Genomic DNA, 18,610 nt, shown 5'->3' with positions numbered 1-18,610 from the left:
TAAAAAAAATATGATTATGAGTGCATATACCTAATGTGTGTACATTCTAAGAGAAGTCTGAAAAATTTATTTTTCATATAGATTTTTCACAGGTTTTATCCGTATTTTGAATTAAGCATTGCACTGTGTATTTTTAGAGTTTAAAGGAAATCTCTGTAAGCTTAATAGGATAATACCTTAGTTCCATTTTTCTACTGAATTTTTTTATTATTACAGCGTACTGACCCTTATATGTGATTAATACATTTAGCTGGGTTTGGTTTGAAAGTGTCAAATCAATAATATCACAAATACAAACTGTTAAATATTATTTAGCATTTTATGTTGCTCTCTAACCTTTGACAAATGGATCTGACAATAATTCCCAAATTGTCACAGAGAATGAGTACAATTAATGAGTTTCAAACAAAAGAAGTGAAGTGGGTGTAGAGACGGCTGCTTTAGACAAGTAGCTTTAGTGCCAACTCAAAAAATGGACCATCGGGTTCACGGACCTCTGTTCTTGGACATATGAAGCTTAAGTGGATTTGTGCTTTGAAGGAACAAAGCCAGTGTCAGTCAGTGCTAAATCAAGCCTCCGGGGCTCTTACTGGGTCTTCTGTGGAACTAGCAATTATCCATTAATTACATCCTGAGATATTTGCTAATGGACTCCTTCATTCTGAGGACTTCGCTTCAACTGAAAAATCAAGACATAATGTTCAAATGTGTCCGGGCAGTCTCTCTACACCAGCACAACGAGGAGATGACCTCATCTCTTGTGTAAGCAATTAGTGATGGCAGCCGGGAAGAAAAGTAGGGCTGTCTGCTGTGACAAACATACGCAGACTACAGTCAAGAATAACCGCACCATTGAATAATAATTACAATGGTTGCACGAAACTGTTAGGGATTTGTTTTAAAACACGAAAAATTACATTTTTGACTGAATTAATTCAGACCAAAGAGCTAAAAATGCAGTCTGAAATCAAACTGTTTGATTTTTTCAAACAAAACAAATGTTAAATAAACTTTGAAAATCTAAAGTTTGAAATTTGCTAAGTGTTCTAATCATCACTGTAATATTTGCATACTGAATACTCTTTCTTCTCTCCTCAAATTATATGCATGCTGAATGCAGAGCATCATGAAAATGCATACTTTATTTACACAGAAACAAAATACAAAACTAGCATTAATTCCTCAATAAATGATATGAATGCAAATCTAGTCTGAACATTTAACCTAATGTAAAATGAAGCTCCATTTCAAAAATAAACTAGGCCATTGTTTGGCACGTCATGTGATTTGGGCACTTAAATTGAATGGCTAAAAGACCGCTCCATAAAATGTAATAATATGATGCTATTAGTAATATTAAATATGACTTACTTTCATTTGAGCTTTGATTTTCATCCCATGATCTGATGTAATCATCCTGACAGAAACAAAGAAATCAAACAGTCAAATGTGCTGCACAGAATGAAAAAAGAATACTTCTATCACTGTGTATCTATCATTAACCAAACTTAAACGTACAATACTAAGATGTTTTAATCGTGAAAAGCAGTGGGAAAGCACTAATGGAAAAAGGAGGGATGGAACTTGAAGATAAACAAGACAAATAAAGGTGAAAGCTTGAATGAATTGTCAAGCAAAAATGCATAAGCAACTTAGACTGCATAAAAAGTAGGTTACGGCTTTGATGGAGAATATTAGATTAAGCAATTTAAAAGAGACATCAAACATAAGCAAAGTCATGATACAGCACTACTGACCTCCACTTCCTGGTGAAATGTGAGAAGGATGAATCAAAGACAAAAGAGAAGGAGACAGTTAGAGGAGAGCGATGCATCTCTAAGGAGCAGCTATCAAGAAAAAAAAAAGACAGGATCCAACTGCTAAAAAAACATCTTTTTGCTGTGATATTCCATGATATTCCCACATGTGTCCTTTTAAAAGAGGCAGTTGCTTTAAGATAATTATACACATGGTGCTCATAACACTTTCAACACCCTGACTAATAATAATAACAACCTTTTTTGTAAAGTTCACAAGCTTATTAGTGTCATCAGCAGTCATTTATCTTTGCAGTTGTAGGTGTAAACAGGAGGAGAAATGGCAAATTGATTTAATTTGGCTTTGTCAGCTAAAACATCGCAATAAATAACTTTTCTGTACTGTAGCAAATGTTCATGTCAAGTGGCAATACATACAATTTATCACTCCTGAAGTGTAGACTATTTAAAAAAATTAGCATTTTCATTAAATAGAAGTTACTAGGGTTTTTGATGAAATACATTATGGCTAAATCTATTTAATAATTTAAGTCTGTTTATGCTGCCTAGGCAAAGGAAATACTGAGACATTAGATGTCCATAATCAGTAAACATCTAATGAACAGAGTGGTAAAACCTCTTGAATATATATTTTTTTATCTTTAGTTTATGCAAATTGAAGGAACCACCCATTCAAACACAACCCTAAATTCTTTAGATATGCACTTTTGAGAGAAGAGAGTTGTACACTCAGTGAGCGTGAAGTATGTGGAAAATTCTGTCACATCAATGTGTTCCCCCTCGCTGAAAAGATGCAAGGATGAATCAGAGCAGAGAAATATGGCCACGGCTAACATAAATATTGCCACAACATATCATCGTCATCTAATTTTATGTAACCATCATCACAACACATCACCATCTTCGAAATTTCTTAAAAGCTTAAAAAACTTGAGAATTCTTCTAGCTTAATAGAGTGCAACAGTGTGCCACTTTTCAGCAGCCTTGGTTCCAAAAGTATTTTTTTCAGGCTTCCAGAGATAAAAAAAAAATGGATTGTTTTGTTTGAGAAAGGTCTTCAACATGTGTTAAAACATATATCTGTTCTTCTAGCTCACCATGACAACTAAAGGTCAAAAGGGTCATTGGAACCAATAGTTTAAGTGGCCATTTCTTAGTTAAAACATTTACTTTACTGTTCTATAGAGTGTCCTCTCACTGAGAGAAAGAACATGTTATCAGGATGATTTGGGAAGAGTCTCCTGTTTATAGTTAGAGCCCGACCAAAATCCAACCTTGAAGAAGCTGTGTGTGTGTGTGTGTTAGAATTCTTGGTTACAGGTTAAGGAACAAATGGCATTATTGGAGATTGACTGACTGGTTTTCTTCGACATGCTGGCGCCTAGACACACATTTGTGACCTTGGAGGGCCACTCGTTCCTAACTCAGTGTCCTGGTGGCAGCCGTACATGGAGATGAGCTACTGCCTACAGTCTGTGTGTGGAAAATGTACTATGTTTATCTATTTCTTAGCCATTCAGAATCATTCAACCTGAAGTAATGACGTAGCTTAGACCTTGGTGAAGGGCATAACTGCTGTGATCTTTGTAAATGCAGAGCATGGCCTGCGTACTCCTTGCGAGTCTTGAAGCTGACTTATCCTGATGGAACTGCAAACTATCTTCAGTAAAACAATTCTTTAATTTATTATAATTCTGACTCTTGTCTTAAATTGACTGCACTTCTAACTCCTGGTCTTAATTAATCATATCTGGGGCCTCATTTATAAACGTTGCGTACGCACAAAAGAAGGCGTACGCCGCTCTCTACGCAATAATTGGTATTTATAAAAAGCAAACTTGACGGGAAAATGTGCGGTCCTTCACGCAAACTCTGACCCAGGCGTACGCACAAAAACGGGTGAAATGAGAAATGGCGACACCGTCGGCAGATGGAAGAAGCACGTGAAAGTGTGTGGAACTGTAGACCGTTGTGTAAAAGAAATGGCAATACTGCCTCTCATAAACAACATGAAGACTTCACAAAGCAAGTCTTACAATTAACAGCCTACACGAACACCCGTTTGATCGATCTGCAGTGTAAAACAAACAAAATCAAACGAAGATTACAACAGAAATGCAAATTAACACATATTTGCAAAAAGAAAAGTGAAATATGTTCTGCAATAATATTGGCATGTTATGCAATTCATCCTCATAACACATCTGTAGCTTGTCAGATGCAATCAAATGGATGGTAATAAAATGCCATGATGCCATCACAATGCGTAATGACGCACAATGGCTGATCTTGCGCTTCACGCTTTCGCGCGAGTGAAGTTACGTTTCTTGGTTTTCCTCTCTGTGTTTGCCATGATTTCGCAATCGATGAATATTAACTTGTGGGCGTTTCACGGACTATGTATGGACATCTATGGGCGTGACATGAAGCCGCAAAAGCTGCGCTACATTTAGAATTGATTGTGATTTATTAAGGGAAAACTGCGTAGGATGTGCGTGCGCACGGTTTTATAAATCCGAATATTTTTGTGCGTACGTACGCACGTCCTATGTTTCATCCGTACGCCACTTCTGAGGCAAATCCTACGCAAAGTTTTATAAATGAGGCCCCAGGTCCTTGGGTCTTTAACTGTATATCCCCTAACAATATGCATACAACTATTTAAGTACTTTAATTTATCTGCAGAATCATAATGTAGTTTTTCATCAGGAATTCCACTCTTGAATGTGATTATTTAAACAATAAGTTGAAATATTGAGGACTGACAGCTTCAACAAAACCATATACCACTGATTAACAACTTCGTAGCTGACAGTAAGTCTGTCTTTAAAGGTTTATAAGCTGTTGCTCAAAATTAATTCCCCTATAGAGTAAATGAATGGGATTTTTCATTCCAGAACCCGACTCTATAGTAATAAGACAATAAGTAACAGTGGCTCAACCGATGGTTTGCGTTTGGGGCGAGGCTATCTGTCTCACTTACATACTTTCCTTAACGAAGGACATGTTAATATTATGAATTTGACCACATGTGGATGCGTAAACCCAACAATTTGTTGTCTTTGAAAGCATAAAGACATTTTAGACTGAGCAGCACTTGAGACAATCTAGGAAGCAGTCAACCACAGATGAGCTTCTCCTGTATCCGGAGTCAGCTCATATTTGGCCTGCCTTGAGTGAAGGCTGCCAGGACCATCCCTCAGAGGATCTTGGTCTCATCAAAAACACCACTGAACGCATCAACCCCTCCTGTGTTGACTGACAGCTCTTTTATTCCTCATATGTCTGAAATGTTATCGGGCATGTCTGAAAATGCACTCTGTAAATTCATCTTCGATTTGGAGGCGCTGATAACACCTGTGCTTGTTTGTTTGTATGACATACAAGCATTTGATTGGCACATGAGAAGAAGATAAAAAGTGATACACACATGCATGGGCGTGCGTGTTCAAGCAGCGGGTGAACTGGATCTGTCTTTTTCACTCATACTTGACAGTTACATGCCATTTGCACTATTGTGCTCCTCTGTTGCTGCTGCTATGAAAACATCTGCGACAGAAACACGGCATAAAATCATCAGGGAACACAAATATAACTTATTTACCTTTCAATTCACATTTTTCACGTGATGTCAACCTTACATGAACGCCCACCTGGAAGGCAAAACAATGCCTTCCTCCACTGTCCGACTGTTATTTTAATCAGCTTTTTACTAAGTACTAATATAGTGATGATGTTAAAAGACGATGCATTTGATACGTTAAGTGTTATCCCACAGCAAACCATTATAAAGAAAATGCGTAATTTATTAAAACAATGATAATGGAGGACCAAATTCAGTATACACCTTATAATGAAGCATGCTATGTGGCAAGAAAATGAACCCAGGACCTGAAGTTTCAAGTTAAGTATTTTACCACAGAAACTATTATAAAGAAACCCCTTTACATGCAGTTTAGTGGGTTATGTTCATATTATGGGCTCATCTGATTGTCTATATATAACATGCATCATCAATAAGTTTTTATTGATACATTTAGCTATGTTAACATAGCGTTATTATTCGCCGAAAATCCCCATCCACTATGAGAAAGCGCACATTTCACATTCAAACACACATCTCCCAAAACACGGCATGTTGCAATCTGTGACGAAGGGGAGCCCATAAGCGTTTGACTGCCATAAAACATGTCGTAAAGCTTATTGAGGCAGCATTTTTTATTTATTTATAAGGAGGAGTGTGGGATTTGACGTTTAATGTCGCTGCTGAGAATAGAGATGAAGATCGCAGAATAAAAGCTCGAATTTGGGTCTGTTCCTCACAATCGTATGGATTCTAAAGATCTGGATTACAGCGCACAAATAAAATCTATTACTTTTGTGAATTTATGTTGCATTTTTGGTGTATTTTATGGTTCTGTTGTTAGTCATAGCATAGGACTATCCTGAGAAAATGCCTTTTGAGTCCCACGGCAAACAGAATAAATATTACATGATACAATAAGTAATAAATTATACACTCAATGAGCTGAAGCACTTCTGAACAACAATCTTCATCATGTGATTGAAAAAGTCATTCTACTATATTTCATTTTAGGAGCCAGCCCTTGTCACTATTTTGCCTGGCAACCTGCTTTCAGCGTGTGACCTCTTACCTTGTTGTCTCTTTAATTTCATGTCATGCCTTGTAACCTTAAGGGGATTCAAGTTTGGCTGTCTCTATTTTGCCTTTTCTGTTTCCACACATACTAGAGATTTGCTTTGACAAGTTTGGAATGCTCAAAATGACTCCTTGTTGTTGGAGGCGCACAGAGAAGCAGCCTTCCTTAATTGATTAAAGCCGGATGGACCTCACAATGGCCTCACACCCACATATTCATCACATCCCAGTGTTGCTGGCAATCACGCAGGCTCCTTACAGTTCATAAACACCCCAGGCAGTGCATGAGGCTGAGGGCCCACACATCTATTCCTTTGACTCTGAATCTAATCGGTCGTGTTCCACAAGCTAAAAAAATCAAGGGAAAAACAGATACTGTATTATATCGGAAGCTTCCAAACTATGTTTTCACTGTCACACCATGGCTATAGCTGACAGGCAAGTACAAGCCTCCCACTTGATTTATGCATAGGGCCTTTTCCAACTGGGCTTTTCAGATTAACCGCACACAGGAACATCAAAAGCTTCGCTAACAGCCCATCGCTGCCCCCCCCCCTCTCTTGACTGTGAACATCCTTGCTTTCCACATGTAGAAAAAACTCTGGCCTGCCATTCTGTAAGGGTTTTTGTAGAGCGGCAGGCAGATCCTCCAGGAAAGAACTCCAAAGAGAGTGCTGATTTCTCAGTGATAATGCTCTAAGAGTATTTGTCACTGACTCATGCATTTACGTGAAAACATATAACTGAGGGTGAATGCTTCATGATGACTTTTATTACAGTTATCTTTATTGAGACACATAAGAGGTTACCATGTGCACTTTGATGCACGAGACATTTAACAATTTGACTTTGTGACGCCTGACTCATTGTAAACAGATGGCCAATGAGATCACATTATAATTTTAACAATTTCAGCAATTTACTTATCATGATAAATCATAGTTTGCCAACTTGTGCCCAAGGTTGGAACAAAATGAAGTGCTCAAGCATTAAACAACAGTTCAAGATAATATTGAGTAAAGTGTGGTGTAAAGTATTTGAGAAAATGTAATTAGCTGCAGTACAGAATCTTTTTGGTTACTTTGTGCAAAGATATTAGCAACATTTCTTCTCTACTTGACTAAATTTTTAAATAAGTATATGTACTCTTTACTCAGATATACATTTGTAATGAGTAATGCAATTAATGTAATGCAATTAGTTCAATGAGTAATGTATTCATTCAAACATTATGAACCATGGCAAGCAGACTTTGGGACAAAAGGAGAAATAAAACGAGGATCAATATCGGCGTGGCGTTTTCGAGATGCCGAGAGCTCCGGGTCCGCGGCAAACTTCGACTTGACAGAGCTTCACGACTTGACAGAGACACCGCTCTTGCATATTTATTAGACAGGTGAGCAAATGTACATAAACCGAATTAATTTTATATAGCTCAAAATGATGAAATGTTAGAATATGATCAGTATGTTTTTCTAATGTTGATCTAGCTTAGTGCTAATCTCATACAGCCAACAAACTAACACATAGAATAACATTATAATTTTCAACACACTCAAATGCAGTTTAGTATGATAGTGTAGACCAAGTGAAACAGCGCAGCGTTACCTCACAATTTTAATTTGTTACATAAACTGACCAGTTTGAGTAGTAATTCAGCACTTGCGCCTAGTTCAGTAGAATGAAATGTCCTCATTCCTTTATATCTGCTGGACTCGTGTGTGGCGCTGATATCTGTCTCTCATTAGCAATCGCGACCTGGTTCATATCACAGTCATGTTAAAAAACATGAATGTATTCACTCATCCATAAAAATTATTTCCCATAAACATTGTTAGATCTATCGGCATGACGACAAGTTACATAATTCCGCTTATTCACTGCGTCATCAATCTATGCCTTTGTTATTGTAAGAGGTGAGCGACCCCTAGCGGCGAAAAAAATTACATATTGTAGCATTAAGAGAATAGGGACAACCCTTTTAGACCATGCGCCGGGCGCGCCGACCATTTGTCCTGTCGTTAAACTAGCAAAAGTGGATTCGGACACGGCCTAAGTGCATTTGCGCCATTAAAATAGGGCCCTATGTCTACACCGTACGCAACCGTTGACGCTAGAACCTGTCTACACTGGACCCGACAAAGCGAGAGTTGCAAATCCATTTGTCCTTCCTATGAGAAGTATCACGAGTGCTTGGACTGGAGTACGTCATTAATAGGACGAGGCATCAGTTTATTGTCACGGATTTGGTGTGTCGTGTCGCACTGCGCTGCATCCAGTGTATACAACACCACTGATTATAATGGGTTCTATTGTCTTTTGTCACATCGCGCCACTCGCATCTGGTGTAGATATTTTAGAAATGTTTAGCCGGTGCAGACTTTTAATCATGTGGTATTGGAATTGGTAACTTGTAATTGAGTCATTTTTGCTGTAAGGTATCTCTACTTTTACTTAAGTATGGTTTTCAGGTACTCTACACTACTGGAGTAAAGGCAACGGTAGCTATTAAGATAACTACAACGATATAACTATATTAGTGTTCACATCGACTCATGATAACATTCTGCTTATTATATGCACACTCTTGAGTTATGTTGTCTGAATGTTCTCTTATGTTATGTTGCATTAAAAAGCTTAAGCTCTTATAAAGATGGGGGGATTCTGATTAGAACGATTATTAAAAATATATAGTTATAGTTATCATCCTTGGTGTGAACGGGCCTTAATTCAGACACAATTCCAATTTAAGCCACAGTGAAATTAACTGTTGTAGTTATGAGTGAACATACATTCATTTCAGAGTGTTTGAACGAATCGGTTGAGTGAATGATTCATTGACTTAATAAGGACAGTCACCTGTTTCATTCCTAAATGAATGATCTGATGTAATTTTGAACAAATCAGTTGAGCGCATGATCCTATTCACCTTATTTTTAACATCAGATTAATATTATAACTTGTGTGTGCAATGCTTCCGGTGTCATCCCCTTCCGGTTATTTTTAGCTGTACAAAACAGCTCTTTATACTGCTTGATATTGCAAACTGGTATTTCTTTCCATAATATTTTAATGTATTAACATAACATTAACATAGCATAAATAGTTTTACCATTTACTTCACTTTGTTGTTCTTCTAGTTATTAACTTAAAGCGGCTAATGAATCAAAAGTCTTGCACATTCACAGAAAACAGCTAACTTCGCTTTGCAAAATAGGGTGAATAGTTATATAGTTATAGTTATCATCCTTGGTGTTCTATTGAGGTGAATGTAATTTAATATATACAACAGCTAGTTCCAGTCCTCGATTTAGATTTTCATCTTATGAGTGAATCTATTCACCTTATTTTGTGAATAGATTCACTCATAAGATGTTGGTCTGTATTAGTACTTTTGTAACGGCACTCAGAAAATCAAAATTGAGGACTGGAACTAGCTGTTGTATATATTAAATTGCATTCTTTAATAGTTTGGGGCAGAACTATGGTAGTCAGACCAATAGCAGATAGGCAGTGCAGAAATGATATAACACACATTAGACGAAAATTTAGATTTTTCTCAATGCAAATTAAAGTGTCAAATTATCTCCAATGTGCCCAGAAAAACTGCTTCAGTCAGTAATGTTCAATCTTCTGGCCTCTTCAGCGTCAATAACACTCCAACCGATTGTAAGGAACCAACTGACAGCTCTGAAAGTGAGGGAGAACAAAACAGCGCAGGCAAGTGCTGCCTTTAAATGAGCAAACCTGACACTAGAAGCAGTCAATAAGGCTTCCTCTGCTTGAGAACGGAAGAAATGAAGGACTCGAATGCTGGGGGTTATAGGGGAATACAGGCTTGACAGTTCATATTACCTCCATACACTTATGGAGCTCTTTAGGCTTAATCCTTCCTCATTACCGCTGGAGGCAAAATGAACTTAAACATGTCTTATTTTAAGTACATTTCAAATAAATGCCACCTTCATCAATGATGAGCAGTCTTAGGGGGCAAAAATAACACTGTCATTGTTGTATTTGTAACTGGATGCCCAGAGCAAAAGCCTTTTATAATTCTGTGGCTTTAGTAAGTCAGCTTGATCTTCAGAGAACACAGTGTTTGGTACCCAAACTCCCAGGAGCTGCAGGAAACAGCCAAGAGAGTGACAGAAATGTAAGATAGCACTCATTCCTTTGCACATATTGGAAGGAAAAAGACACGTTAAAAGAGCTGTAAGACCCATTTCATGCCTCAAACTGGACCAAAGCCTCCGAAAATTAGCCTGGGTATGCCACTCACGGCACCTGCACTTTCCAGATAAAAAGTCTAATTCAGCAAGAAAGGCCCAGACCCCAGGAGCAGAATGATGAAAGGCCAGTTTCTCACCACTCAATTAAAGCCCACCTACACTCCTGGCCTATAGCCAAGACACTCTGCTGCAATGCCCTCACTCGCTTTTCTCAACAGCCATTCTACCGCACTCAATTTCCCCTGTCCCGCACGCCCGCAACCTCCACCTCAGACAATCCAGCCTGTTGAGTCTCAGTTCGGGCTGAGAGTGACAAACTGTGAGCCTGGATCACAAAACCAGTTACATGTCGCACGGGTATATTTGTGGCAATAGCCAACAATACATTGTATGGGTCAAAATTATCAATTTTTCTTTTATGCCAAAAATCATGAAGATATTAAGTAAAGATCATGTTCCATGAAGATATTTTGTAAATTTCCTACCGTAAATATATAAAACGTTTATTTTTGTGAGTGAATGCAGCACAATCACGTACATAAATGGAAAACTTAAAAGGTGATTTTCTCAATGTTTCGATTCTTTTGCACCCTCAGATTCCAGATTTTCAAATAGTTGTATCTCGACCAAATATTGTCATATCATAACAAACCATACATCAATGAAAAGAGTATGTATTCAGCTTTCAGATGATGTATACATCTCAATGTTTTTTTTTTTTACCCATGTCCCAATGACCCAGGGTCACAGATGTGCATAAACATGCGTAATGTTTTGCATTTGAGAGCACTGAATGCTGATTTATCATGGCTGAGAGCTTAATGGGGTATTTGGGTGTATCATCTTAAACTGCATTATCCGTAATTATGGACCATATGCTATCTCTGGCAGTTGTGAGGACATTCCCACCTCCAAGAGTAATCTTGATGGACTGGAGCTATGACGGGCCAGCGCTGAGGTTCTCTGCAGATGCACATCCATTCGGCTAGTCAGATGAGATCACTCACTGACAATTTGACAGCCAAAATAGCGATGCATTTGCATACTGCCAGGCTATTTTAAACTACGTTCATCAGCGACAAACACAAACTTGCTTAGCGGTGCCAAACGAAGCCTTCGACAGAGTTCTGTCTAAAAAAGAGACTAATGCATTCAACATTTAATCCACAGAGAAAATTTCATAAATTAAGAAAAAGACACATCTAAAGCAATCACAAAGAACAGGCTTCCTCCACCCACCCTGAATGAAAAAAAAAAAAAAAAAAGCACTCTAAATGAAATGGCAATGAATGGTTAAATGGAAAACTATTTTCAGTGTAGGCTCGAAACATTTTTCCTCATTAAAAATGTAGTGGCGGAATAACAGGTGCAAGCCGACACAGCGTTGTGGAATGAGGGAAAGCACTGATTTTTAATGAGCTTCTTCTACATTGTGAAGGGGGGGAGAGAAACAGTGGGTTTGCCAGCCACTGTATTTGGTTGTTTACTTTCAGTAGAATAGATAACAGACTCACTCCTGGATTCTCTCTTTAACAGTTGGTGTGTGTGTGGGGTGCAATCAGAGCCATTTACTCTCAGCAACTCGAATAGTGTTTACAGATAATGAATCTGAAAATGTTCATGACACTCCACAAGATGTTTATTAGCAAAAAAAAAGTCAAGCGAGTAAATGTGCACTGAATTGATCCATTATATCATTTTTTTACTCTCTTGAATTATTCTTTATCATATCTCGTTTATATGAAGACCATAATGTTGGGAAAATCTGATATATAGCTCACTTCAAAATTAATGTGGCAAAGGCAATGGTGAATATAATTGTGTCCAACGGGGATTTGTCATTTTAAACTGCCCAGTCTATTACATTCTTGCAGTATATTTGGTCTTAAATACTAAGCATGAAATAAGATTTAATTTTCCACTTGTATGGAAATAGATAAGAGAGCATGACAAAAGTGGTACTGATTCTAGTCTATGTCAGCAGTCAGAAGTTATCAGATTGTAATGTAATCATATCTAATGCAGCTACTGTTATTAAAAAATAAAGTGAATAACTCAATGTGAATAGAACTTGAAGTATTATACTTTGGGAGTCTCAAAAGTATCAAGCATTATAAATCAATCAACCAAATGAAAACGTTTATGTTGAATGACTTTTCAAATGGACCTCACTCAGTTTGCTAAAATGAGAATCTGACATACTTCACTAAGATTCCCAGATGGGAGCAAATTATAATGTGCTGTATGTACCCTTGAACAAACTATTCTCCATAGACATGATGTTTTCAGATGTCAATGTCAACCAATGTCTCAATGCAGTACTCATGCGCTATCACACACCCGACCCCGAAGAGCGCGCGCAGAAAGCTGCCTCTCAGACAGCATGTGATCTCGAATTCAGATCTCTTTTGCAACTTATTAGACTTCAACGGTCAAATACACACACAATTATGTCAAAAAGCCCATATTGGCGAATATTCACGTCAGTTATAACTTGAATGTAAACGAAATCGGATGTGTGTCAATAGGATCAATGTGTGTCAATCCGTGTATTACCTGTTGCTGCCATTAATGTTAACCAAACAGCAAAAGAAAAGAAAATCACACACTCCTCTTGACTGAATAACTTTAGTAGCTTTAATAAGAATCAGTGTGTATTTAATTCATACAGTGAAGACTTTTGATTTGAATTTTGATTACTTTAGTAACAATTTCTAATACAATTTCTGTATTATTTCTTACTTGAATGCTACCATTAAATAGACCTACTCTACCTGAAAAACGTATTATTTCATTTGTATCTTTGTTTTATTGTATTTGTCCTATTGTTTGTTACTTGCATCTTTGTTCTTCTTATCAATACCAATAACAAAGATAAAATAAAATAACAAAAATAACTATATTATGACATTTATTGTAATCGTGAAATAAGACTTTGGTCCTTTTTCCTACCCCTAGCCCAAGCCCTCAAATATAAGTCAAATGAGTGTGATTTAATTTGTGACAAGTGAACTTTTTACCATCTGAGTTTGACAGGGTAATTAAGGTCAATAATAACTGTTTACCTCAGCCTTATCATTTTAGCTAACTTACCAATGTTACAAAGATCGTCTCGGTTACGTATGTAACCCTCGTTCCCTGAAGGAGGGAACGGAGACGTAGTCCCAATCAGTTGACTACGTCGAACATGAACGACTGAAAGGGAACGAGACGTAGTCGACGTGTCGACTGATTGGGACTACGTCGAACGTGAACGACTGAAAGGGAACTAAATATACCTGTATGCTCCGATATATTATAGTCTGGTAGTTTCTCACCATAGGCCTGTGTGGTTGCAATGGCATGTGAAATTTTATTTTATGTTTTAAAGGGGAGGAAACGCTCAATAAAATATCATTACAATGATCTAATTTATCTAAAAAATACAAATGATAGAATCAACCAAAAATGGAATGCAAAATGTATATGAAATATTAATGTCATGGGCTTTTCATGTTGTGCTTGCTTTCATCAGTGTTCGCGTGAGTTATATCATTATTCTGCTGTGAGAACCTCAAAGGACTTTGAAAGCCAACATCAATTTGGATTATTTGCCTTTGTCACAAGCAACACTTTAAAAATTAAATAAGCCGAGTTCAGAGAGAGATTAACTTTCAGGATCTACATCCGTTCCATCTCTGTCTCTGATCAAAGATAACAGGTGACTGTTAAAAAGGTACTGAACTGTGTCAGAGGGCCTGTCGCTGTCTCTGGTGCGAATCCTTGCTATCTCAAAAAAAAAAAAAAAAAAAATTCAAGCACTAGCATGTGTTTACCATCATATAAAACCATTCATAAATGCATTTTGATATTGATTCTAATCAGGGCTGTACAGTTCGATATACATGTCAAACGTGGTAAAAAAAAAACAGTACCACAGTAGCATGTGTGCGATACAGTTGCGTGTGTAAAACAGAGCTGCTTGTTTGTGTGAAGTGATAGTTTGTTGTTTGTGTTATTACAGTAGTAATATTTCTTATTTTGTTTAAAAAATGTATTTAGTAATAAAAATCATAATTATTATGAGTCATATCGATATATAAAAACAAAATTTTGGGCCAAACTGTGTGCAGCCCAACAAACAAGCACAACAATCATATTCCTATGCAGTTGCCTCTGCCATTTCCTCATCTTAGCGAGTCGTAAAATGTGCGTATTTTCGTCTTCCGGCGAAAATTAAGCTGTATTTTCAAGTGCTCAACCAAAACGGATGGATGTTGTTTGGATTGTGATTTGGATGAGTGACATTGGTATATATTTACAAAATTGACTTAATGTTAATCCATTGGTGTAAATGCTGTAAATGTCCCTGCAGTCTGTCATATTTCCACATAAATCAAATGTTTGTCTTGAAAGCATTTCTTGTTAAGGTTTGTATTTTGTTTGCCCTTTATGAAACACTAATGTCCTTTGTCAGTCACATGCCTGTTTAAGTGATGTAACTGCACTACTGGTGGTTGTTTTCAGAGATTGTAATGTTTTATACTTGTGCTACAATTGTGTGGCCTGTGCTACAAAACCTTCAACCTCTGTAGTATGTGCATCTTCTGATCTTCTTGTTCAATGGGTCCTGCTTCTGTCATATCTTGCACACATTGAAAGTTAAAGGGAAAAAATACTCATTTTTATTAAACATTCACTATAAGGGACTCCCCATCTGTGCAATGAAATGACAACCCAAACAAAACAGCAGACAGCATGTCATGGGCCAGTTCTATTCAGTGCAACTGAAGTGTCACCTCAAGCACAGTTCAAGAATAACCTGGATTTCAATTTGATGGTTAAGCCAGAGACAGTAAAAGGGCTGAGTTGTTTCCCCTAAATGCTCTTTCGGTTTTCTTTTCTCCCACCAAAACAACCGCGGCATGTGTCGGACAAGCATCGCTCCTCTGCTATTCATATGTGTGAGATGGTGTGATCAATATCCATTGATTGGAGGATACAGAGTCTGCTGCAGGGCCTAGTTTGAATGTAAGCCACTGATGTAGAAATGCTGTGTCCATCTATTTATAATCCCGGTCTAATTCACACTTAATCTTTTCATTTCCATATTTTGATAAATTCCTGGTTCGCTTAGATGTTTTTCTACGTAATCATTTAAGGAGTTATACACTTAATCCAGTTCTAGAAGGGTAAAAATAGCTGCCAGCCAAACACTGACGGAGATAAATCACAGTTTCTGCTGGCCGGTTTAATGTTTCATTTGGAGCAGAACTCAACAGAAAATAACTGAATAAACATGAAGTCCTAATATCAATCATCACTTTACCTAATTCTGATTGTGTTGCACATTCATTATAATCATTGATTTTTGACCATTTTTATGCATATTCATAAAGAAATACCTGTTAAATACAGGATCAAATACCATACCTGTACAGTGACACATAACCTTTGCAAGATTGAGCAATCCATAAATCTCCCTCTGAATACATGTGAAGTCCTAATCAATTATTAAAGTTGCCTATTATTACATCACATCCACCAGCTGGGCAATGAATGACACTCTATGCAATCTGCTTTAAACTGTAATCAAACCTATTGTCAATTAAACAAACAACAACAGATGGTACATTGTTACCAATTAGGGTTTGACTGAATATTTGAGCATCTTCAGAGCATTTTACCTGGCTATGCAAAATACATCCAAAGATTTGTCTAAAGTCTTCATTTAAAGCATGAACCCAACAGTTCAACCTATTGTCTCCCAATATCTTTTTATCATCTTAAATGCAACTGCTTTCAAAAGAAGATCGATTTCTTTGGGAATGTTGAAGGACTAACGTTGTCTAAGGAAAAACACTGTCCCGCATTCCTAACACTTACTAACAAATCTAAACCATCGGTATTGATACGAGCTAAAGCAGATAAAGGCATGTAATGTCACCATTCATCGTCTTAAAGACAACTCACATCTCTGAAGCGGTTCCAGTGCTTGATCTTGCGACTGTACTGGGAAATGGTGGACAGCCACTGTTCATCTTCCATGAAATTCCCCGTTTTCTCAGCTTCTTTCCCGCTCTTAACGTCCACCTGCACGGAAAACCGTATGAGCATCAGCAACGGGACGAGAACACATCCCAGATCATTCATCCACACCATTTTGTCTGATGTCTCGATTCCTCTGTTTTAAAGGACGAGAGACGGATGCTGAGACTACAGTGAAGTGTGACCTGATTACAGGATGCGTCTTCCCTCTATAGAGAGAGAGAGAGGGAGAGAGAGAGAGTGAGAGAGAGAGATGAAGACGCGAAGTGCTGCTGCTATCAAGCTTGTCAGTAAATGCACGTTCGGAATTTCATTAAATTCAGTTATTTTCACATTAAATACTCATTCGGGATATCAGTTAGCCCATAACCACTGAGAAGTGAAAATAACCATAAGAAAAAATATGCCACACTTTTCCCTGCCAATCGTTTTTAAAATAAAAATGCTTCCTTTTAAAAATTAACGCAAGATTAGGCTACTATATGTTCTATATGTTTCATCTTGTTTTTGTTTTTTTATAAAAAAATTATAATAAAAGGCATTAAATCACTATTTGTGTTAACTAGAACTTATGGTGGACTATATGGTGTCTAAGGAATAATGGTAGGCTACCCTTGTAATTTACATTATCCCTTAAACCAAATATCCTCAGACCACAATTCAAGACTTCGAATATTTATCACATTAATAAAAAATTAAAATAAAACATTGAAGAAATTGTAAAAATAGAAATGGAAATCTATTCCATATGGGATCTAGTTAAAATGATGCAAATCTCAAACAATTTATTTACAATTTAAATTTAACAATAAATTAGGACTTCCCAACTTGTAAATACGAACTTTGAAAACTATGCGATTTCGGACGCAGCCCAAGTCTTTATGATTGAGTTATTGAATCATTCACTCAACCGATTTGTTTCAAAAGCCGATTCATTCATGAATGGCTGAATTTGGACCAGCACACTATCATACTGTTTCTATGATATATATTATGTTGCAGAAATAGTAGCAGCCTATGCTAGTATGCTAATTTAAATTCAGCCACTCTCTTTATGAGTGAATAATTTAATCATTCATGCAACCAATTTAATGTTAAAATTAATCAATATTTCTTTATAAAAACCTAAATTGCCTCTTCCCCAGTAACAAGTGATATCTAGCCAATAATGTTTTTTTCTTTAAGTAGACCTGGCATATACCATAAAATGCTGTAAATGAAACATTTATGAAATCTTTTCAATTATATTTTGATTTACATATTTATTTAGACACGATTATTTAGATACCTCCTACTTTTTGTGTATTGCACTTTGTTTTAAATAGACAAAATTATAGCTTGTTTTGGCTTCACCTGAAATATAAAATGGTTCGCTACACCTTCAGTTTTATTAGGGAAAATCGTATTATTTCTTTGCTAATGGCAGATTATTAAGTAATGGAATCTGTTAATGCAAGCAAGCAGTTCACATTAACAAGGACCTTGGATTGAAACCATTTACATCATTATAGACCAAATTTAATGTTTTATCGGAATGAAACTTAACGTGCCAAGAAACATGCACCCTGATATTGACACCAAAACGATGTGACTTAAAAAGCACTGACTGACAGGACAATTGACAGAGCACACATGACATTGTTTATCTGTGTGAATATGTCAGCATATAGCGTAACTCAACCCTGAAAGCCCCACGGGGGGTTTCAAGTGCTCATTTTTTACTATGGCTATGGTTGTCACTAGCTGTAGTTTCAATTCATACATGTGACACCTGATTTATATGAAAGAACATATGCTGCAGGCAAGCAATGCAAACCTCAACATACTTGACATACAACATACAGGGGTATATATATATATATATATTTGTATACAAATTGTTATACAATATGTAAATTCAACAAAGTAAAAAATGC

The 18,610-nt window shown here is 36.9% G+C and overlaps 1 protein-coding gene across 1 annotated transcript in view; it reads right to left on the bottom strand.

The window, feature by feature from the left end:
- spock2 (SPARC (osteonectin), cwcv and kazal like domains proteoglycan 2) overlaps positions 1–16,911 on the bottom strand; it is a 34,444-nt gene extending 17,533 nt beyond the window's left edge. Inside the window, exons 1-2 of the mRNA XM_084391710.1 lie at positions 16,620–16,911; positions 1,372–1,417 (exon numbers count right to left, since the gene is read on the bottom strand). Coding sequence (XP_084247836.1) covers positions 1,372–1,417; positions 16,620–16,808 — 235 coding nt within the window. The 5' untranslated portion in view covers positions 16,809–16,911. The remainder of the gene's footprint in view (positions 1–1,371; positions 1,418–16,619) is intronic.
- Positions 16,912–18,610: the final 1,699 nt, after the last annotated feature.

This window comes from Rutilus rutilus (genome assembly GCF_951802725.1).
Source record: "Rutilus rutilus genome assembly, chromosome: 20".
Classification (NCBI taxonomy): Eukaryota; Metazoa; Chordata; class Actinopteri; order Cypriniformes; family Leuciscidae; genus Rutilus; species Rutilus rutilus.
Note: the sequence above shows the minus strand (reverse complement) of the source record. Positions and strands in the feature narration are given on the sequence as shown.